This window comes from Molothrus ater, chromosome 3, assembly GCF_012460135.2.
Source record: "Molothrus ater isolate BHLD 08-10-18 breed brown headed cowbird chromosome 3, BPBGC_Mater_1.1, whole genome shotgun sequence".
Lineage (NCBI taxonomy): Eukaryota > Metazoa > Chordata > Aves > Passeriformes > Icteridae > Molothrus > Molothrus ater.
Genome location: NC_050480.2, coordinates 71,019,074 through 71,043,287, shown reverse-complemented (window position 1 = coordinate 71,043,287; position 24,214 = coordinate 71,019,074). Strand labels below are relative to the sequence as shown.

Below are 24,214 nucleotides of genomic sequence, written 5' to 3'. Positions count from 1 at the left end.
TTCTCACTCCCAGAAGTTAAATCCTTCCAGGCATGGATTTCCAGAGCCCTTTGCTCCATTGTCTCCCCATCTCCCTTTACCTTGACAGTTCAGGCTCTATTGTCACATTTTTATTCTCAATAGCTCCAATGGCAGGTAACTAAAATGCCTCTTTGGCAGCTTCTTCCAAGTCCTGTGTTGGTGATTCTCCCAAAGGTGGAGGTCTGGCACAAATGGGAAAGGGCTGTGCTCTTCATCTCACCTGCATGTCCATCTTCCCTGGCAAGCCTGGCAGGGGCTCTCTCAGCAGAGACATCCCCACAGAGGAGCTTCTCTCTGAATCAGCACCCTCTGCCCCCAGGGCAGCTGCAGCTCTCCAGAAGTCCTGGTGCTGCAATGGCTTTGTGTCACTCTGCAGTGCCTAGGGACAGTAAATCTCACCACTTGTGCTCCCCCACTGCAGCCTCATGCCGTGCTCTTACAACAACTTATCCATCACTGCCTTCCCTCCTGCCCGATCCCCTGCTGAAAGCCTCTGGGAAGGAGATTTTCAACAGAGCCTCCCGTTCTCCTGGAAAGGCGTTGTTTGCTGTCTACCTGCTCTCCTCTGCCATTCTAAAAGCTTTTCTTCAGATGTCTGACTGTTTCTGCTTTTGTTAATTCTTTCCCACCAGGCTGGAGGGCAGTGACAGGGAAGGCAGCAGGATTTTCTTGGAAGGCAAGTTGAAAAGCTGTGCTCTGGCTGATGTTTAATGGTGCACATTGTGCTCATATGAACAGTGCTCATAAAAGTGCTCTGTGGCATTACAAAAGACAGCACCTGAGCCTTGTTACAAAGAGAGAACAGCAGTGCTTTAAGGGTTGCTGATCATCTGCATAAGACAAAGAGGCAGTTCAGAGAGTGACGTGTTATACCAGGATTTGGTAAATAATTGTATCCCCCTAGCATGTTGGAGCAGTGCCCCAGCTCACATGGTAACATTTATGAAGCTGGCTTATTGCTGATGGTAGTGCATTTTAAAATTGGTCTGGCCAGAAAAAGCAGCCTGTGAGGTGAGGTCAGGACTAGTAGGTAATTTCTAGTGGACACAGAGCATTGGTTGCAGGAGTCCTTCTGATTGCTGGCACTGAGTGCAGAGCCTGCATTGACTGACACATCTGGGAAAGCTGAATCTACTCTTTTTTTCCTATTTATTTCTCTTCTTGACTGATGGATGAGATTGTAGGGTTTATCCTAACAGTTATCCCCTTGATAAGCTTATTACAACTCCAGCAAACTCATGCAAAAAAATAGATTGCATAATGGAGGCTTTGCTGTCTGAAGCCAGCACAGTCTGAGCTGCCCAAACAAGGAAAGATTTCTGCCAGGCCCCACACAGTCTTGACCTGGGCATATCCCCCAGCTCTCTGCATGGCCTTGGGCAGGTTGTTTCACCTTTCTGCTCCCATTTCTTACCCTGTAAGCTGGAGGGAAGTGATGTCTCCCACGAGGGCTGTTGGGAGGATTCAGTGGATAATGAGCCACACTGTCCACAGGTACTGACGACTGCCAAAGCTGCTCAGAGTCATGCCCAGCGTCCACATGGGATGGGAAGGATGGGAAGTTGCTGGATGCATAGTAATTTGCTGCCTGTCCAAACCATAGACATCCCAAAGCTCACTGCAAACATTCCCACTTTCTCTTCCAAGTCCAAATTTGTATGTTTACTCTGAGATAAAAAAAACACACTACCATGTTTATTAATGACAGAAAGACTGGCAGAGTCCCCATTGCATGAAGCTTCCCTCTCACCGTGAGGAGGGACAAGACATGAGGAGAGGGCAAATATTCCAACAAGTTGCCCAGAGAAATGCTAGAAGAGAGGCAGATACTGCAGTGATGAATGAAGGACAAGAGGCTCAGCTGAATGACAGCCACCTTTCGTAGCACTCTGCAAGGATACTGTTAAAAATGATCAAATCGGAAGCCAAATTTATAAGAAAATTTAGCAAAGATTTATTAGATCGTCAGCAAAACAGAATTTCGAAAAAAAACCAACCACCACAGCCAAGGCAGCGTCAACCCCGGGATCGGCGCTGGGTGAACCTGGATCAGACCAACAGTGTCAGAGCCTCCCCTGTGGTTCACCCTGACTGCTTCTCGCAGCGAGCTTTTATATACAGTTTATTCTGCCTGCGGCAGAGCTGACCGAATGTTCCTTTGTGTCCCTTCACATGCAGAACCGGGGCCATACACGTGCAGGGGTAGACAAAAGTCCGGTTCCAGGTGTCCAGATGATGTCAGAGCACTCAGGAGAAGTCAGTATTCACATGTAAAGGGTGGCACCAGTAGTAGATGCAATCTCCAATGAGCAGATCACTCTTGAGTGGCCCGGACATTCCAGGGAAGTCAGTGATAGTGGCCCAGGAAGGTTCCATTCATACATTAACCGGCTTGATATTATTTTAACGTTGTCCAGGAACTAATTGAATAAAAATAAGGCTCTGCTCCTGGACGGGGTGGTCAGAGACATAGCTTGGATTTTACAATATTTTATACATAAATATCATGAATTATCGCTACCATATACTACAATACCATCATGTGCCCTTTTCCCAAACCTTTAAAATATTGGTGACCAGCAGCAATGCAAAATGTCTCCTCCATAAAGGCATTAACGAGCTTTTTATGAACTTGAGTCCTCAGAGGCAGATTTATCTAAACAGCATCTTCATGGTGTCTGAGAACCAGAGATGCGTAGACAAATTTGAGGTAATTTAGAGAAGAGCAACACAAATGATTAAAAGACTGAAGGAACTGATGTGAGAAAAAAAAAGATTAAAAGATGTGAATATGCATGACTTGGCCTAATGACAGCTAAAGAGGGATAAATGTCTACAAGTGTTTGAAGCCCCAGGGAGGGGGTTTGCCTGGAAGGATGCATGGGAATAACAACAGTAAGGACCACTGGGTTGAATTTGAGACTTGGCAAATTAGTCTAACACAAAGCCCACCTGTAGGCTCTGTATCTGTCAGTGAGGGTAAGGAAAAGTGATGGAGAGAAGGAGAAGAGGATTTATGTCAAAAAAGCTACAAATGCCCATGAGCTATATTTTGGCAGTGATGGAGAGTGGCAGTTTGAAGGCAAGATGCTACAGAGGAGAAAGGGTTGGTGACTGTGAGAGAGCACATGGAAGATGCCTTATTTCTCAGGCACATTTTAAAGAGCCTCCATGCAGAAGAGCAGTTTGCTTCAGGAAAATGGAGAATCTGACAGGTAACAATGGCAATTCCAACTCTGCTCTGTGATGACAAGGAGGTAATGATAGAAGCTGATGGCCAATACCAGCATGTACAAATTACTTAGTTCATCATAAGAAATTAATTAATCAATCAATGTACTCAAGGGCATAAAGTTTCAGGAAAGAATGTTGGAATAAATATGAAAAAGGATGCTTCCGAGGGAGCCTAAGTGAATTAGGCACTAATGCTCTGTAACACTTCAATTAGGCTTCTTTGAAAAGCCCACACTATCCTGGTGCTTTGAAATCCATTTGTGGGAAGAGCAGACAAATACAGAAAGATGCCATAATGAAAGTACAAGAAGCTTCAATTTCTCTGAAAGTGAAAAATGCAAGGTTGAGCAGTAACCCCTGTGATTTCCTGGGGATGGGCTGCTCAAAGAGCTCCAATTTGAATGAAGCTTTTGCAGACACTCAGCTCCCATACGAGCTTACAGAGGGAGAAGAAAAGGCAGCAGCAGAATGGAATCAGTCCAGGAACATGCCCTTAGCTATATATTGGAGGAAGAAACTGCATTAAATAACAAAGAGAATGCAGGTGACATAAGCAGCTCCCGAAATTCCCTCTCTACTGAACTTCTAAGTTTTTTTTAAAGGGATACCCTTGACAGAAAATCTGCAGAATTATTTCTCTGAAGTTAATTGGTTTGAGGAGCTCCCTTGTCTCTCAGTCTGATCAGTCTCTTCATTTGTGGCTTTTCCAACACATTTTTCTGTTTTTTACAAATCTTTCTTTGCTGTTGCTGAAGCAACGGCCTCACAAAGACCCACATCCTCAAGCAGCTCCTCACAAGTGCTCCCTTGCCTTGTGCTGCATGTGGCCCCAGCATTCAGGACCAACCTCCAGAAACAAAATCATTTTATATTCTAGTCAAAAAGCATTTTAGAGAGTTATGGCACATGGATTCACATGCCAGTGTATTGTAGGGACAGAGAAGTTTACTTGGTTCTATGAAGCTCCTGAGAAGCTGCAGCTGGTTTGTTTTTGGCAATGTGCATTTGAGGGGCATTGTTTGCTGTGTTTGAATAGGTGACTGCCCATAAGCAAAATAAACACCACTTACCCTTGGTATCATCTGGGGGAACTTCAAGGGGTTATTTCATAGAGTTTAGTCAGCAAGCTAGAGAATGCATGGTAAGAGTGAGGCTTTTTTTAATCCTTATCAGGCACATTCCAAATATGATGGATCAGTGATTTATCTTCCTGTGCATTTAAAAGCCTCTCATCATATTACTTCTGGAAATACCAACCTGAGAGCTGCTTTGCAAACAGGAGAACAGGACAGCCGCTCGCTGGTGACATTACAGTGTTTAGTCAGCTGTGCTGCCATAAAGATGTCATGTTGAAACCTGATTGCAGGAAGACAGAGGGGCTGCTCTTTCCTTCTTGCTGGGCATGAGATTTATGCACATGGCACCCTGCCACCGAGCCACCAGCTGAACCCAATGCCTGCAAACCAGATTTTCTGCTGCATGTTTATCTCATGATATTAGGAGGCTGTTGGCTGACGTGCTACCAAGCCTTTGGGTTTAATCTGAAGGCAGCATTGCAATTCCAAGAAGTCAATGTGGGTGATTAGTAAGTACTCCAAGCGCAGCAGAAAGCTTAGTTGAGCTTGGATATGACCTTGGGTGTAGGAATGTGCAGGAGTTTGCTGAAAAACAGTGTGTCTTTGTAATACCCACAGGTTAAATATATCGAAGCAAGTCCCTTCATTAGCAAGTAGCAGGGCAGCACTGGGAAAATCTAGCAAAAAAAATACTTATTTCTGAGAATGGCAAAGCAGTGTACCAACAGCTTTGGCTTCCACAAATCAGCCAGTTCCCTGTTGGGCTTGCATTTGGCAACTCAGAGATGGCAGTATTTTGAATATCAGGTGGGGTGAGCTGTGGGGTAAGCCTGGTTTGGGCTGGAGATGGTGATAGGGAGGGACCACTCATGTTGCCTTTCCAGCATGCCAGCTTGAAAGGTCACTATGCCATATCCCCAGCTGTCACCATTGGCAAGGCCTACTGGGCAGTTTGTTACCTGACCACAACCAGGTGTTTTTTAATTACCATGTGCAGTCCTCATTTGAAGGAATCTAATGCACTGGGGACTTGGTTCTGCTTCAGATCTGCCTCTGATGGCTTCCTCCATCCAGGGATGTTCTTGCTCTCACACTGGGACATTGCACAGCATAAGGGAGTCTGGACAGAGGATTCCTATGAGACAACACAAGTCTCCTTCAATGAGAATCATATCTATTCCTGTTTCATAATGTTTTGAAAACTATTTCAATTATGCATAAAGGGCTGAAACAGCAGCCCTTTTCTTGGAGCAAAACCCTATAGTAATGTGGGTAATCTACCTTGTGTATTTGTATTTCTAGCTGAAGCCTGTTTCTCTAGGCAGAAAGTACAAAGGGACCTTTGTAGGGAGAACAGTAAACTGGAGAGACAGATGAAATATAGGGCATAAGGGAAACATTATTTTGACGTCTTTAGGCATTATTTCAATAATGTTAAAAATCTTGAGAGCTTTCCAGTGGAGCATTTAAGGAGCAGGAAATATGACTCTGTAGCCGTAGACATACTTCCTTTAAAATCTAACTGTGTACTGTTGTGGCACAAGTCTGTGCAGTAAATGAGAGTCCTTTTAGGAAATACTTTTGAGGATTTTACTGGATTAGAGATTTGAGAATAAAAAGATTATTTTTAATGTGATAGTGAAGTGGGTTTTGTAACTGAAACTGAAGATGCCAGAACAAAGCCCACTTGCAAGCAAGCATTCATAATACTGATGTAATCAGTAGGGAAGAAATGTCATAAAAAGTTTAACAAAGTAAATATTCTCACTCAAACTACTAGTCAGGAATTTAAAAAAGCATTAGAGGCTTTTGTTGTCTCATTTGCTGAAGCACTGGCCTGCCTGATGAGATGGGAGTAACTAGTATGTGAACAGATTATTAGGGAAAGGCTTGAAAGGGTCAGCCTCAAGGTATAGCTGGTCATGTTGATCACATATTCCTCAGAGTCAACACTGACCCAGTGGTAGCACTTAGGCTTCCTCATAGCCTGATCACAACCTTCTAAACACACCCAGGACAAATGGACACAAAAATTCCCCCCAGAGGGTAGAATTAATGCCCTCCAATTTGGATTGACATATGGTTGTAGACATCTTAGTGTGTTGTGGTGTGAGGCATGGTCTGAGGAACACAATCCATTTCCCAGGAGCCGATGGCTCACAGTTCTGGCCTAGAAGGGGACATTGATAATCTCTGCTTCCCCTGGTGCTCAGTGCATCCTCTCAGCTTACGTTGCCCTGGGGACTGTTAAGTGTGTTGACTAAATCTCTCTTAATTATAACATGAGTTTACACGTGTCTGGCTGACAGGTAAATACTTGGCTTGTATGAACCCATTTAGGTGTCTGAATCTAGAGCTGAATCTCTCCCTGGAAATGTTTAGTTAATTAGGGAAAGATAAGATCTCTTAAGATTTTTCCCTCCCTGTTTCATATGAAATACACTTGTGATTACAGATTGGTTGAAGATCCTGCTTTCTGTTCAGGATCACTGAAATATGTACCTTGAAGCAGGACAGATAGCATCTCTTAGAAGCCTCTGCTCACCTGTGTCCCCAGTGACTGTCCACAAAGACTTTGCTCATGTGGCAGCAGGGCTCTGGCTCCTGCAGAATGACCCTGGCCATGCACAGGGTATCTGGCAGCATCACTCAGCAAGGACTTTATGGATGAGATCCTCTGCTGGGGCAAAACCTGAGCAGTTCCCTTTGCCCAACAGGAGCTACAGTGAGGTTCACTCAGATCACCTAAAAAACAGTCCTGATGGTGTTCAAAAACTTCCCTAGCATTTTAAACAATAAATATTTAATTTTTTGCATAATGGTGTCCATTCTCAAAGAGCCTGATGCATGGTCCTACATGTTTATGAGTTAGTAACTCCTAATTTTACGCCCATAACGGGTATTAATATTGTCTCCTTCACCCTGACATGTAATGCAGGCTATAGAGTAGTATTGATTCCCAACAAAGACCTGAGAAATATTTCTACTTGTCTAGTCAGCACCTGCAGCCAAGCAGGGAGAAGCAAACATTCCCAGGGTTACAGGCACAAACCATGACTCCAGCAACCCGAGGTGGATGAATTTGGCTTTGTGCCCTGTGCATGTATTCTGCTGCTTTAGTCATAACTGGTAACATCAGTAGGTGCAGTAGATATTTCATAGCTGTATAAGGCACAACGGAAAGACAAGAGAGAATGGAGAGCAAATAACAGATGGTAAGGAGGTTGAAATGCTTTATGGTGCTTATTCCAGTCTTAAATGAAAAGGATAATAGTAACAGGATATTTAGTACAATCATAGCTAACAGAGCTGGGAAGTCTTCACAAGGGAGAATCCTAAAGAAAAAGGCTGCTGATTGCCTAAATCACTTGAATATTCTTAAATCAGTGAGGCTAAATGAAATTCACCCTTGTCTATAGTGCTTAAAAAAACTGGTGCGAAAAGAGGTTGCTTTATAAAAGCTTCTCCTGTCTTGTGAAGATGCTGCCATGGTTCATACTCCTTAAATCTCTTGGTGAAAAACACTGCAATTCTATGTACCCTTAATGCTCTCAGCACCAAGCCTGAGTCGTGGCTGTGTGTGGTCCTGTACACACAGACACACACACAGAGCCAGCTTTCTGTAGCTGTTTGAGCAAAGGGAAGAATAAGAGAGAAAAGTGACATTGGTTTTGATATGTGACATCAGCTTTCTAGCTGATGAAAGGGAGCAGCATGTTCTAATTATTATTCCCCTTCAAAATAAGCCACGAGCTCAGACAAAAGAGGAGAGAAAGGAGCGGGGGGGGAATCCAGGAGAGAAACAGAATCACATTTTCTCACTTATCTAATTAAAGCAAGGTGGGCGAGCGAGAGGGAGAGCTCGCTGTGCTCAGGGAGCAGCGCTGCCCCATTTATTCAGGGAAAGGTGGGAAATGGAGGCAGTAACTCCACTGGGCCCATGGGAATCATCCCATCCCTGACAGAAAGGAGCTGTTCTCCCCATGCAAATTGGCAGTCAGCTTTTGGACCCGGTGGTGAGTGGAACACCATGTCCCCGTGTAGTGGCACACCCGTCTGTGCTGGTGTTTGGCATCGCTTTATGTTGTGGCTGCTTCCAGTGCAAACCAGCCTTGGGACTGTCAGGGGTGGCTCTGGCATGTCCCACTGCACCAAGGGAAGGTGCTGGCTCCTGTGTACACTCCATACATTTTACAACTTTATTTAAACTGCCTTTAGCAGCTTGTACTGCTTCCTGAGCAGCCTGTAGTGGGAATTAGCCTCCCCCGTGGGATTGTCTCGCCCACTGGCAGCGTACCCTCTCTCCGCATTATTCCCCTGTCCCGATGCCACGTTTCGTTTTGGCTCCCATGTAAGGTTAAACGCCTCCAACCTTCTTAAAAGAAGCGCTTCCTGAAGTCAGAGATTTGCCACCCACTGCCATATGTCCACTGCTTCCTCTCTTAGGTAATGACATTAAGATATCTGCAGCCAAGTGCCTGACATTTGTGGCTCTGGGGAAGGAGCAACCATTGTACCTCCTAGAAAGCACCTCAGAAATGGATTTCACCAAGGGAGGAGTGTATTCTTTTATGTTTTGAGGTTGATGAAGTGATCTCAAGCCCTACTTGGCTCTGTGCCACACTACAGGTAGTAGCAAGTAGTCAGGAATGAACTGCTCACAGGGGTTTTTTTTCCCCTGAAGAGAAGCACTGTCACTTTTCCATCCATTTTATATCACCAAACAACTTTTTTATCCCCAAACAATTGCGGAGTGGCCAGGCTTCAAGTCTTTAAGCTGTACCTAAAATTGTCAGCTCTAGTGTTGAGGAGAGCTGATAAGCTGGGGACTGGGAGTCAGCCTGACACCCTTCATCTCCTCTGGGCCACAGATCTGCAGGCACATTTGGAGCTCAGCTGTTGCAACCCCATAGGTTGTTGCATTTTTGCTTTGGCAGAACTTGTACCATGGTGATGTAGCTCTCCAGTAGGAGAGCAGTGTGAATTTGGAGGAGACATCCTCTGTTTTTCTTCTAAATTTAAGCCTGCTTCTTCAGTTTGGATGGGGAAAGGGAAGGCCCTGGAAGCCCTCACAGGTGTCACTGCATCCTCCACCTGCTTGGCCAGCCCATCACCCAGTTCAGGCCATATCCCTACCCTCCCTTCTCACTATGCCCCTGCTCCATTCCCATCCCTGCTCCTGCTCCTGTTCCTGCTGTGACTTGGCTCTCACACACTGCAGGGACAGGCATGCTGCTGAAAAAGAAAGTAAGAGCCAAGTGGCTTCTGGAAGACCAGAGGCATCTGCAGGCCAGCAGATGCTGCTGGCGCCCAGAGTTTCTTGGGACCAGCACGGACCTCAGGAATATTTATTTGCATCCTGGCCTCAATCCCAGTTGGGATCTTTGGATGCTGCTGCTGTATGAATATTTATTGCAACAGATTATTATCTTTTCTTGCTGCTCACCCTTAGTTTGCATCCTGTTTGTCTGCCTTGTTTCTGGAGTTGTATGTTTCCCCATTCCTCTGCTTTTCACTATATTCTCATGCAGTGTTGTGACATACCCAACTATATATAAAAAGAATAATCTGGAGATGGACTCCTGCTTTTTCGATTGCAGTTTTCTCTCTTGGGGTTTTGTTGTCCTTTAAGCCGTGTTTGGTGACAGACAGCTTCATTTGCTCAGATGTACTTTACCCTCTGAGGTTTAATGTATTTGTTTAGGAGATAAAACTTACTGTCAGTATTTCTATAGCACCCTCTGGAGTCAGACTTCCCTAAAAGCTAGAGCTACATAATTTGTTTCACCAACAAATAAACTCTACTAATTGAAAGATTTTTAGCAATTGGTTGACATCATTCAGGCTCTACCATAGTTGTTGAAATCTACCCTATTAACTGATTTCTGTTTCACATTTATAGTGCCAGAAAAGACCTGTTTGGGGGTTTTATTACAGTGCAACAACCACACTCACATTTCAAGGTTAATTCAGATAACTCAAATGCTCACTCCTTGTCTCCATTGTTTCCAGTTCATAAGTTGTTCCATTCAGCCTGAGTTCAGAATGAGTTTTTATTTCCAAAAATTCCTCCACGCAGTGCTGTATAAAAGGAGTTGCCACTTTTTGAAGATTATTTTTAGTTTCTGGGACCAAACCCAGCCTGGGCCAGGGAGCTCTGAGGGCTGCATTGTCTCTGTCCCACTCATTCACTAGGCAGGGCTTGTATGCAGCATCCATGACAAGTGTGTTTCCATGCTGGATGACAGCGGCTGGTTTACAGGCAAGGAAGTGGAGATGCCAAGTGGCTGAACTCTGACCTGAAGGCTGCATGTGTTATTATTTGCCCCCCTCACAGTATGCTGCGGAGCTGCTGGCAGTGGTGAGGCTCCCCTTCATCCATCCCAGCTATCTGCTGAATGTTGTTGACAATGAGGAGTTGATAAAGTCCTCGGAGGCTTGCCGGGACCTGGTGAACGAAGCCAAGCGCTATCACATGCTGCCACACGCCCGCCAGGAGATGCAGACACCGAGGACCCGGCCCAGGCTCTCTGCAGGTAAAGGAAAACTTCCTTCAACCACAGCAACCCACTGGTTCCACATTTCCTGGACATGCCCTGGGACAGGGCACGTACCTTGGCTCCTTCCCAGAATCTGCTGATATTTCTATCTCAATTTTCCATTGTTACTTTCCTTCAGAATTTAGGAGCCTCTCCTAATAGGTGGACATGGGTGTTCAGATATATGGTTCTGAACTGGGATTTAAAAGGAGCCTAAATTTGAGGAATTATTGTCTTTGACAGAGACTGTAACGTTCCTCTGTTATCCTGAAAATACGCCCTTTTCCCTTTTGCCTCAGTTTCTCTAGTTGTAGAAATAGGTGAAAATTTTGATATTTTGCCATGGAGCCTCTTGTGGGGAGCATCTCTCTGATCTTCATCAAACACCTTCATTTTCACAGCCCTTTGTAAGTATAATATTTTATATGGTGAGGCTGGTGTAAATATGTTAATTTTATACTGATGAGTACTAGATCAGACTGTTTAATGCCTCCAGAACAAATGGATCACACATAACATACTCCCTTTTAAAAACACAGCAGCTGTGAAAAACTGACTCTTCTTAAAAAGTTTCACACCCATTTTTCCTTTATGGAAAAACCCTAAGTGCCCACCTTGCCAGCTGAGCCCAAATCATGGTGAAGTGAGAAATGTCCTAAATATTCGCTGAACAGAGAATGCAGATGCCACATAGGAAAACTGCATCCAAGAAGGAGTCTGATGAAGCAGGTGAATTGTTTTAACATGCTGCCTGTACTTCTGCCTCCCATAAGTACAACAGAAAGCCAGACAAAACTTTCTGTCACTGCCACTGATGCTAATGTGGCACGGAGATGGCATATCAAACCACGGCATTTGCAGCTTCAGGAGGCTGCCTCATCAAGGCACCTTTCAGTAGGACGAAGTGTAGAGGACTTTCAATAACAATCTACCCTAAAAAGTCTTTCATTGAGAACGACTAATGGTGTGATGTTTGAAGGGATTTTTGAAAAGTGCTTATTTTATGTATATAAAATTGTAGGTGTAATGTGATCCATTTCCAGAAGCTTGTTGATGAGGGAAAAGTGATTCTCTCAGGGTAAAGGAGGGTGATTATAGTTTTTTAGGTCAGAGTCTAATTATATAGAATCATGTTATTTTGCATATCAACAGCATTCATGGAGGCACAAAGGATCTCTAAACACCCTTTGTGGACTCGCTGCTGCATGTCACATGCCCTCTCGAGGTCATTGATTATAATCAAGTTATGTCTTGCACAGGTGATTAGATTTTCTGGTACGGCGCAAAAATAATGATCTCTTGTTACTGAGAAATATTTATTTTAAACTGTACAGCACTTTATCTCAATAACTTTTAAGAGAGTAACCTTGCTTGAATGACACAAATATATTTTTTGAAAATGCTAATGAAGAGTGACGATAATGCATTACTCTGCAGATGCATTTCTCTCCACTGCTGCTCCTAATCCCTCTCGCTGGCAGTTTCACTCCTGCCCCTCACCTGTGCACACTTGTCTGTGGCCTGGGAACTGTAACACATCTCAGCAATGGCTCCAGGCAGGAGACAGCTCCTGAAATGGTGATGCCTTCCAGCTTGTGGCCTCCTGGTCCTTCTTCAGAGCCTACCTCTCCTGGCAGCACATTGCACAGGGGCTTCCAATTGCTGCAAAAGGGTTTTTAGCACTTCAGCTAAATGCCAAGTGCAAACCATCCCCCACACCTGACTCTTGGATGGAGTCAGAAAACATCCCAGGGTTATACTGTGACCCATCTCTGTGGGAATGAGTCTGGAGAGGAGTTTGGAGTAACACAGAGATCAGATATGACTCAGCTCTGGCTGTGAAGTGGGAATAAAACCTCAGAGATGTGGACTTGAAAGTTTTGCATGAACAGGCAGTTTGGCTTGCTGGACACCTTGCATGTAATGGGCTTGGGGGAGCTCTTCCAGCACAGAAAGCTCAGTAAATAACTATATTAAGGCAGGGGCCATCTTTGTCATGTTTCCTAGCACCTGGTAGACCAGGACCATGATCTGTGACTTGAGCACTGTTTTCTGGGTCTGGAAAATGTGCTTTCCGTGGGGAAAAGCAAAAAAAAAAAAAAAAAAAACAACCAACCAACCAGCCAAAGAAAGCCCCCAACAAATAAAAAATAACCCACCAGAAAATTATATATTAATAAACTGCATGCAGAAAGAATATCAGGATGAAGATCCAAAACCATTGCTTCACTTTCTCCAGACATTAGCTTTTAATGTGAGAAGACTTTATTTAAGTTAAAGTACAAACATGCTTTTGCTGGATAATGACCAAGCTCCAAAGCTATCACAATCCTTGACAAAATGCCCATTTTCTTCAATGGAAGAGAAATTTGCTACCTGCAAGTCTCACTCACAGACTGTTGAAATGAATGGACATCTTTACATGGAACTGCCTTTTTATTTCTTTCCCCCCCACAAGTTTTGCCCAGATGGCATTCTCCCTCCCTAGTTCTCCCAAGAGTGTTCATAGTGTCATTCCTCACCCACTGCTCCCCCTACACACACATTCCTGTTTTTTCTCACCCTTCGTGGTTTGATTGCAGACTCTAAAACAGATTTATATACGATACATTAAAATTTCCCTGACTGATGAGTATTTTTGGATGGGTTCCTGGTTGAGAGATGCCACTTTTTTATAATACTGTTTTTCTTCCTTGAATCCTAGGAGTAGCTGAGGTAATAGTCTTAGTTGGGGGTCGCCAGATGATTGGCATGAACCAACGTGCTCTAACAGCAGTCACCTGCTTAAATCCTCAAAACAACAAGTGGTACCCATTGGCCAGCCTGCCCTTCTATGACCGAGAGTTTTTCAGCGTGGTCAGCGCTGGAGATAACATCTATCTCTCAGGTAAGCAGCAGATTCCATAGAAACAGAACCACAGAAGGGTTTCGATTCAAAAGGACCTTTAAACGGTCACCTAATGCAACCCCTCCATGCCATGGGCAGGGGCACCTTCCACTAGCCCAGGTTGCTCCAAGCCCCATCCAATTTGGCCTTGAACAGGGATGGGACAGCCACCGCTTCTCTGGGCAACCTGGGCCAGGGCCTCACCACCCTCAATATAAGAAATTTCTTTCATATGTCCAATCTAAATCTCCCTTCTTTCAGTTTAAAACTCTTATATCTGATCCTGTCACTACAGGCCATGATAAAAAGCCTCTTTCAATCTTTCTTATAAGCTCCCTTTAAGTATTGAAAGGTCACCATAAGGTCTCCCCAGACCTTTCTTTTCTCCAGGATGAACAACCTCAGCCTGTCAGCACAGGAGAGGTGCTCCAGCCCTCTGACTATTTTCACACCCCATCCTTGGACTCAGTTTAACAGGTCCATGTCCTTCTTGTGTGGGGACTCCAGAGCTGAACACTGTACTCAAGGTGGGGTCTCACAAGAGCAGAGCAGAGCGGGGAAACCCACCTCCTCAACCAGCTGGTCCTGCTGCTTTTGCTGCAGCCCAGGATACGCTGACTCTCTGGGCTGTAAGTGCACTTTGCTGGGTCATTTCCTACTTTTTGTCCACCAGTATCCCCCAGTCCTCTTCTAGAGGGCTGTTCTCAATCCATTCACCCCCCAGATTTACTGGGCTGGGAGAAAAGTTACAATACAGGCAGCCCATACGAAGCAGGACCTGACGGAGTTTTACCCAGCTGCTCCTGGGGAGGGGAAAAAAAAAAAAGGTAGGAATAATGCTGGGAGAGAGGGATTTCCCTGCTTTTATCATTCTCCATGTCTCTGCAGTGTTAACTTACTCTCAGAGCAGTCAACAACAATATTTTACAGTTGCAAAGTGAAGAAAATAGGTCTGACAACCATCAAGCATGCAAAGAGGTTTCACTGCCATAGAAACACAATTTAAAATACTCTCTGTAGTTGAATCTAAATGGTAGGTTATGGAATTTGAGACAGACAGACTGAACTGCTGAATATGTGACCTACACTTAAAGTATTTGCTTACAGGAGCATTCATGTTTTGTACTTGTTGAAACTTCTCTTCTGACAGTAGTCACTAGCCCTATAATCTTCTTAGTTTTGGTGAAACTGAGACCACGCTCCTTAAAAGGCCTTAACTCCCAAAGTATCTGACAGCACCATGCTCTGAGCATCACAGTATCTGGATTTTTGCAGTCTGTTGGTACCTCTGCTTGGCTAGAGGGGGAAAAGCAATTCCACCAGACAATGCAAGAATGCTCTGATGGCAGCTGAGTGAGGGCTGCATGATTAGAAGAGGAGGCTGGGCAGGGAGGTGCGGATGTGTGTGATCCGAGGATGTCGTTGGGAGCACAGATGCACCTGGCATCTGTACCAGTAAGGGGTTACAGCTGTTGCCTTTCCCTTGCAGAGCTCTCTCAGTACATTTTCTGCAGTAAATTGCTGCCTGTGGTGTTAAATTCCATTAATACTGCATAGAGACCCTAAGAATTGATTGGAAATTATTTCTTGATGTTTTTTTCCCCATGCTTGTTTGCCCATGCTTGAGAACAGCTAGAGCAAAAGTCTTCTGGGGAGGCTTTTGTCAGATGTTGGCTTTTAGTTATTCTTAGCTGAGGTGCTTTCCAATATGTACAGCCATTTTAGGCTGTGCCATACCTAGTAACAAAAGCTTAGAATCCTAATTTTAAAGCTCATTTCAGCTCTTTCCCTTGAATCTGGATGAGTGACTGGATGGTATTTGGTGGCTGCAATCAGGAGAGCTGGAAATGCAGCTAAGAGTCAGGTGATATTTTGCTTTGCTCAGATGTAGAAGACAGAGGAAAAATGTGAAGGGGAGCCAACAGAAGTGAGAATGGCCTGCTGCAAGCTCCAAGAACTGGACTTTGCACTGCATAGCATAGGTTTGGAGAGCAAAATACCAAGGAGGAAGTCTGGTTTTCTCATTAAACCATGGAACTGTGTCTAGTTCATTTTCCTGGCTTGACCATTGACTCTGAGTGTGGTCCCAAACAAATCATTTCACCTCTTTTTGCTTCAAAACAGGATAGTAAGACACCCACTAAGTGGCTACCTTGGAAGCTTCAAGCAGAAGTTAAAAAGTGATCAATATAAATGTTTCATGAGATCATCTTGAACTGTTTTACAGGAGTGGTACAGCTGGTTCTGTCTTTTATCTGCAAATGAAAATAAATAAGAAATTTGCCCCGAAAATTAGAAATTAAGCCTACAGTCCAAGCACTGACTTTATTGTGCCCATATATGTGCTGCTTCAATCCATCACTGTATTAAGCATTTTAGGTTTCAGGCTGGCCTATGTCTCACAACCCAAGATACTCTCAGCCTCCTGACACCTTCTTGCAAGTGTTGCAGTAATTTAATAGACTGGAAGTTATTTATGAACACTGAGAAGGGTCTATCCCCTTATGTATGTGTCCCTCGTAGTCTGATATCTTGATTTCTTTATGTCATCTTATTAAAAAAACCTCAGCCTTTGGGGCACATGAATAAATGACACAGATATGCATCATCGGAACAGATGCTCAGTATTGAGGGTGATTTATTTTAATTAGTCAAATGTCATTTGAAGAGTTTTTACTTTGTGACTGGCTTTGATTGCTGTGTGCAGAGCTGCTGCCGTGGCAGGATCTCTGGTAACTCTCCCTTTTCTCTGGGTGCCAGGCGGGATGGAGGCGGGTGTCACGCTGGCCGATGTCTGGTGTTACATGTCCCTGCTGGACAACTGGAACCTCGTGTCCCGCATGACCGTCCCGAGGTGTCGACACAACAGCCTGGTGTACGATGGGAAAATCTATACCATTGGAGGGGTCGGTGTGGCAGGCAACGTTGACCATGTGGAAAGGTAAAAAAGCAACAATACCCACACCTGAAAAAAAGAAACCCACAAAACCAAACCATGTGGTGTTTGATGGAGCTTTTCCTTCATGCTATGCTAAAGGACCGTTTGCCTTTTAAAGGACATCAAATGGACTGTATGTGTTAAAATAAGCTTTTATAAAAGCTAAGAAAGTAGGAAAGTGGCAGGATTAGATTCCATTTAAAAGCTTCAGTGGAAAGCATTGTTTCAAAACCAAAGAGGAAAGTTGCCAGCTTCTCGCTTTGCTCAGGGGAGGGAAGAGAGGAATTAAGCTTCTTTGGACATTTTTCCAGGTTATACAATGAACTAATAAACTCCTTTTGAATTTAGTATTGATGAAAGTCTTTACAGACCACAGTAGTATTTTTTTTCCTTTTAAATCCAAAAAAACACCACAGCAAGCAAGTTTCTTGTATGTGTTTTCCTGGTGTAGCACCTCAGCCTTGACCTGGCTGGAAGATCCTCCCTTTGGTGGTCTTGGCCTGGGGCTGGGACCTGCCAAGTTCACAGTAAAACAACCAATAATAAATGGAAACAGTTTTGAATTCCTGGCTGAACAAAGATGGGAGAGAATGGAAATTTCTCTTTTCAAGTAGACTCCAGATGTAATTCTTTTCATGTGGAACTTAAAATAACACAAAGGAACAAAAATGCAAACAAAATATTTCACTAAGCAAAATTCCAAAACCAACTGATTTCTTGTCACCTATAGCGTTCAATAAAGCCATAGATTTTATATCTATATCAATGTTTTCATTAAAAAAATAGAATTCACTTTAAAATGCAGTTTATTTTGGAATATTCTATTCCAAAAATATCAATACAGTCTTGGCCTTCCCCAAACACTTAATTGGGAAATATATTTGGGAAATGTTTTTCCTAAGTGAATGTGGCAACAAAAAATATTTTTGTCAGTTGAAATGCTGAATTTGAATACTTCTTCAGTAACATTTTGAAGCAGGCATTTTCCAGTGAAAGTTGCCTTAACAGTCAAGACAAATAGAGATAGGCCATTAGGAAGGATTTCAGGGGGAGAAAAAAACAACACATTTTTCAAGAGTTTGGGAACTGGTGTTGGTGATGATGCTCTCAGCCATCAGGGAAGTGCAGGCAGCAAACAATGAACGATAAGTCATAACAGTGAACACAACATGTGAACACCGCTCCCCTCCTTCACCCAGAACTTAAGGTGGGCACTGCCTATGGAACTTGCTTTGAAACAAATCTCATCCTTTTCAGCAGATTTGTTTCTGGTATCTGAAGGTATTCATCCCATAATTTAAGTCAGTAAATTTTTAACTAGCAGAACTATTTTTGTGAACACAGGAAAAAGAGGGCCTAGGAAAGAGATGCTGTTTCATTCCATCTCTTGATAAAGATGAACAGCAAAAGCATGCTATTGAAGAGTCTTGATAGTTGTCATTGATTAAATTGTCTCTTTTCAGTTTTCCTTGGGCCTGATTTCTGTCTCTGCTCTGATTCTCATGGTCTCTATTAAAGCATCCAAAATGTTGGTCAGCTGAATGAACCCTAAATCAAGCAGAGTCCCCCAGTCCTTCCCCTCTCATGTCAGTCACCCAGCCCTCACCACAGATGACATTGCAGCCTGCAAAGTCACACTCAGGCCCTTGGTGGCCCCTGCTTGGCTCAGTGAGAGCAACAGTGCTGGTTTTCCATTGTAGCAAGCCCACTAGGAGAGCTGGATGTGGGAAAGGAGCAGATTTCCTCCCTATCATTTCAGTGCACACTGTCTCAGCCACAATAAGGATGTCTTGTCATGGGGATTTGCTAAACCCGTGGTTATAATTAATCTGCTGTTGTCTATAGAGTGGCTTGTGAGACAGAGCCATGGAAAAAGTGCAACATGGCCTCCTTTGGGCTGTGCTGGGAAATGAGAGAAGTTTGGGGATGTTTCCTTTTTTATTCTTCATATTAAAATGACAGTAGGGGGTGACAGAAGTGAAGCACAGCATGGCTGAAGCTGTGTTTTGGAAAGGATGTCTCAGGGTCTGCTGTCAGAAATGAAGGTGAGGGAAGGCTGACTCTCCTAGCAGTGCTGAATAAAGTCAGGCCTTTTCACATAAAAGCACTTCCCATTTGGACAAGGCAGGGTTCAGGAATTTAAATTGCTGTACCTATTTTTGCAAGTGGTGAGGATTTCTGAATTTGGATTGCAGCTTTAGGAAAAAAAACCCACTAAAATACAAATTAAAATTACTTTTAATTGCTGAGTTGGCTGCTGTGTTACGAGCAGTGAATGCCCACTTTTTGTTTCTGCTTTTCTTCCCTCTCCTCCTCTAGAACTACAAGAAACCAACTTTCTTCTACCATATTTCTGTGTGGATTGCACATTCCTCTTTAAAATACTGTGTTGGTTTGGATGGGACAGTGTGATACAATCTCTCAGTAAGGGGTAAACCGCTCTGTCATTTCAGCAGGTCATATAAAAGCACTAAATTAAAATAATGTGGCATGGTCATATATATGCTCCATGTCAAGTGATGCCAAAAATTACATTTACCTCTATGACTCCTCCCCTCAGTGTGGAATTGCAGACACACACTCCTGGGTTTTGGGGTAGTTTTTCACCTTCTAGGAGGCCTCTGAGATTATAGCCCTGTTATGCCCCCAGATGGAGGTGCAGGGGCTTATCCAGGCCTGACCCCGCAGTCCTGGGCTGTACCACCAGTGTGAAGGGCAAGGCACTGAACATCCTCCCTCGCTGGACCATTTACCACCTCCCCTGGTGCACATGCAGCTTATCTTTCCCAACCACATTTTGCTTTCTGCTTGCTCAGTCAGCCCAAGCGTGACCATGCCCAGCTTTGGCCAGGTTCTGACGTGTGTCTGCTGGCATGGTGAAGGGCATGTCTCCAGTCCAAAGTGACTTACCTTGACCTCACCAGGGGATGATGTCTACAGGGTGTCTTACCGCAGTGGGTCTTTGAAGACAGAGAACATAGCGTTTCCTCCCAGTTTCTTTCTTGTTCTCCACCTGTTTTTCATGGAATTCTTGTAATATTTGATCCTAAATGGTTAAAATCTTACAGATATGGTTTTTACAGCATCTTACTTTTTAAAAGCAAATGTCAGGCCACCTTAGCTATACATGATGCCACATGCCTGCACTTGATACATCTGTTGCACCATTACAAAGCATTAAAGCAAGTAAGGACCAGTGGACTCATAATGATTAATGGCATCAGCTCCTGTGTCCCTCTCTCCATGCTTTCAGTTGTGTCATTGATGCTGAAAGGTGCAGCTTCCCCCAGAAATTCTGGTGCCACTTCAAACAGTGGGTGTTTTCCCATCAAATTCAACAGGGCTGAGATTCTTTACCCTTTATCTGCCATTTGTCTGTAAGGAGGCAGCAAAAATTCCATCTCGATGGATAATATGGGACTATCAATCACAAACAGATGAATAGAAGTCATTCGTTACTCATCTTAAAATAATATGCATGTGCCAGAGGGGCTGAGTTATAAGTCCATTTTTGTGGCTGTGCATGGGTATATGTTCAGGGAAAGTTATGTTTTTGCAATGAGTGTTTAGGGAAATAACAGCGTGGCTGCAGTTCTCCATCAAGCCCCTCTGGCAAGGTTCTGTGTGACAGGAAGCAAGTCATTAGGTGTTAGGCGAGAAGGTATTACACTTTCTGTCTTCTTCTGAGATATGAGTTGAGTTGGGAGCTGGTGAAATGAAGTGGATCCACGAACTAGGTCTTTGGATAATGGATGGGCCCTGTAATATATGCAATTTGAGAGCCGAGAAGGCTGTGTATGCTGACAAGACAATGAATGTGACTGGAAGTGTGGAAATGTGGGTGCTTTGTGGTTATTATATGTTTGAAGGACAGAAGAAGATGAATCCGCTTGACCTGACAGCACTTTTGCAATAAGGTTGTCTAAAATTGGGAGATTACTTTTGTTGGCAGTGCATACGTTGAAGACAGCCTAAAAAAAAAATCCATGTAAAGAATAAGCTTTATACATTTTAAAAACTGCTTCAGAACTTCTTGTTTTACTGAGATATGATCATGTAGGAATTAGGTGTTCTCCCCAAGGAGGGTGGACATTTTTTCACCAGGATTGCCATGCACTGGAACAGGCTGCACAAGGGAGCATTGGAGTCACCATCCCTGGAGGTATTTAGAAGTCATGTAGATGTGGTGCTGATGGACATGGTTTAGTGGTGGGCTTGGCAGTGCTGGGTTAGTGGTTGGACTCGATGATTTTAAAAGATCTTATGTAGATGAAAGAAAATTAAATATATTGCCTTGTCTTAGGATAGTTACTTAAGCCTGTCAGAAGAAAAGAAAAAAGGCAAAAAATAGTAATCCATTACTGTGATTTTCAAGATGTGAATTATCTGAAGAGCATTTCAATAAGACACTGTACTGCTTTAGTTTAAATAGAAGCTTTCTTGCAAACATAATTAAATAATGCTTAAATAACTGAAGGATTTCCTGCAGACTGACAGAAATGGTCAGTGTGTAAGCAGCTGACCATGATGTAAGGATCTTATAATGTGAATAAATGAAGATACGCATACGGCTGTTTAACCTAGGAGGAGAGAAATTAAGAGACTGAGGAGGAAAAAAAATACTGTTTTCAGGTACTGAAGAGATCAAAAGTCAAGAAGGCAGTGAAGCGAGTGGCACAGCTTGAAATGAAAGGTTTGCTGCTGGTAATACTGAGGTGGTAGGGAAAGAGCAAGGAAGGAGGAGGCGAATGAAATGAATGAAGGACAGGGAAGATCAGTCCCACAGATTAAAAAATCCTAAGAGTGAAGAGTTGTGGAAACCAGCAAGGTTTTATTTCTGCATGTGCTCTCTTCAGGCCTGAGCTGTATTTTCTGCTGGGTTCAGATCATTTGTGGTATCATGGGTATATAAATTATACATATACATACATATATACATTATATATACAGATAATGTGCATATACACATATGTAAGAGATCTAAAAATATGTAAGGTATGTGTGAATAATACATAAATCAGCAGGTAGTGAGTGCACAAGGGTCAGATGAGATCCTTGTGCCCAGTGCAAGTGACACATGAATGACATGTGGGGACACGTGTCCTGCAGGGCCGGGGACCATCAGGTTGCCGGGGCAGAGAAGGAGTGTGAGGGCACTCCACAGTGTAAAACCACACACGAGTCCATAGCATGCAAGGACTGCAGACTAGGAGTCAGCCATGGGAAAGGAGATGTCTTTGAAGATTCAAGTTCAGCAAATTGGATGGGCTCAGTAGGCCCACGGCCAAGGACAAGCATGGACGCACCAGGAGGGAGCAGTGGAGGAGAGGGAAGAAAAACCTTGGCTTGGCTTGAAGCCAGCTCGCATTATGTCTCCATCTACAGCTTCAAACAGGGGATTCGAATGCAAAGCTTGACTAATGGAAAGAGATCAAAGTGATTATTCTTTAAATCAGTTTCCTCCCTGCTGGCCCTTGAGCAGGGCTGATGTGACAGGCAGCCAGGAGCCCCACGAGCTCCAGTGGCCATGGTGTGATCACAGTGCCAGGGATGACACAACAGATGGAAAAGCCCTAGGGCAGGGAGGTAAAGCAGGTGTCAGTATTTTCTGTCCTGGGAGGTTACAAAGGTTCACCTTCATTCATTTTTAAACCAATTTAGTTAATCTGGTGCAAATCCCTGTGTGAACACATTAAGAGCTGACTTGAGATTGACCAAAATGATGGAAACCTGCCTTGCAGAGACTTAAGGAGCTTAGACTACTTAGTTTATCCCATAGAAGGTAAAGAGTTGACTTTATTATTTCCTGCACGTCCATATGTGAAAGAGAGAGATTTGATAAGCAGACAGCTTTATAATCCAACAGGGAAAAAGAAACAAACTTTCTGGTGGGTGGAAGCTGAAGCAAAACAGACTAGAAATCAAGTCTACCCATTTTGCAAGGATGGAGTGAACTGGAGGAATAAATTCCCTGGGGATGAAGGGACTTGGTGAACAGCTGTCAGGAAGCCTTGAAGGCATCAATTTCTCCTCTTCAGCCTCAGGACTAGGGTAGACACTCAAGAGAGTTGCTTCACTGAGCAGCCCATGTAAAACCCACATTAGCTGGCCATGTTAGGTAAACAAGGACTTGCTACCACCTGCTTTATGGTTCACTGATTTTTTAGACCAAATGACCTTCAAGAAAAGAGTGGGGGTTTAAGCTTCACCACATGCACCCGTATCCAGTAGATTTTCAGCCTTTGGCTTTCAGCAGATAAAGTGGAACTCGTCATTTTTGGTTTTTCAGTGGCAGGTGAAGGACAGTAGGGAAAGAAAGATCAACTCTGTCATCGCAGAGCATAAACAGAGAGCAGTGGAAGTGGGTTAAAAATGGGGTCTGTGGGACCTGAGGCAAGGACATTCATCTAGAAAAAAAGATGATTGTTTTTGTAATTTGAACCTTTCTCTAGAATTCCTACGCATGCAGGCCTCAGCCACACCCAGCCCCTAGGATATGTGAAGGATATAACCCCTTCTTCCCAAAAACATATTGGGACACCCAGAAAGTCGTTGCCAAGAATCTCCTTGTCTTGGGAGCTGAAATGTGCCAGGTACTTGTGCCAGCAACAGGGAAGGGACTTGGCTGCTCACCACCCCCATCTCAGACCACTTTGACTGCCCACAAATGTTCCTGGTGCTAAATCAGAGTAGATGGTGTGAGACAAAATGTATCAGTTGACAGGTGGAATGGTCCTAAAGGAGGAACAAGAGAAAGAACACTACTACTAGGTCAGTTCTCAGCTCTGTTGTTTTTCCCATTCTATACCCAATTATAGCCAATTTTTTTAACGAGACATCAAGAATTAAATTACCAATTACTGCAGTAGCTGAGTAAGCAAAGTATGTCCCAAAAGCAATGTGTGAAACTTTATATTATGTGAGATTCTTTTGCATATCTGCTCGGGTGGATGTGAGTCTTTCTCCCTCTGAGTGCTGTGAGTGAATGCAGGAGATGCAGCATGTGGTGCTTTCCTGGAGGAGCTGCTTGTACAGTCAAAATGCATTTGCAGGTTTAGGTTTGGTACAAGAATTAGCCCAGCAAAGGTGTGTCACTGTGAATGCTCCCAGCGCCATGTTGTTTAATCTTGTTACATTTCTTCCCTTTGATCACTTGTTGTAGATGAATTTAATTTCTCTGTAACTAATTTAGAGCATCATACAAGGCAGTTCTCCATGCTCATTATAAGGGACTTTCCTAATTTTTTTTTTTAGTTAAAATTTGCCTCCCTCTTGCTTTTGCTTCAGTTTTATGAGTGTGTTAATTACTTTCAGTTATATTACTTGGAAACTCATTAGTGCATTTTTATTAAGCACATTATTTTTTGCTGTTTATGCCATTTTTATCATTCCTCCCTTTTATTTTCCCTAAGTTTGAGCAGTGAAAATTTGAGGGACATGTTACATGGGGAGAATTCCCTTGTTGCCAAATCATATTTTGCAGATGGGTTCATGTTCTTCAATTCATTTCATGTTTGCA

At 43.6% G+C, this 24,214-nt stretch overlaps 1 protein-coding gene across 2 annotated transcripts in view; it reads left to right on the top strand.

Moving 5' to 3' along the window:
• KLHL29 (kelch like family member 29) overlaps window positions 1-24,214 on the top strand; it is a 389,474-nt gene that overhangs the window by 342,059 nt on the left and 23,201 nt on the right. For both annotated transcript variants that reach the window (XM_036380168.2, XM_036380169.2), the window contains 3 exons: window positions 10,669-10,867; window positions 13,575-13,757; window positions 16,518-16,698. In XM_036380168.2, coding sequence (XP_036236061.1) covers window positions 10,669-10,867; window positions 13,575-13,757; window positions 16,518-16,698 — 563 coding nt within the window. The remainder of the gene's footprint in view (window positions 1-10,668; window positions 10,868-13,574; window positions 13,758-16,517; window positions 16,699-24,214) is intronic.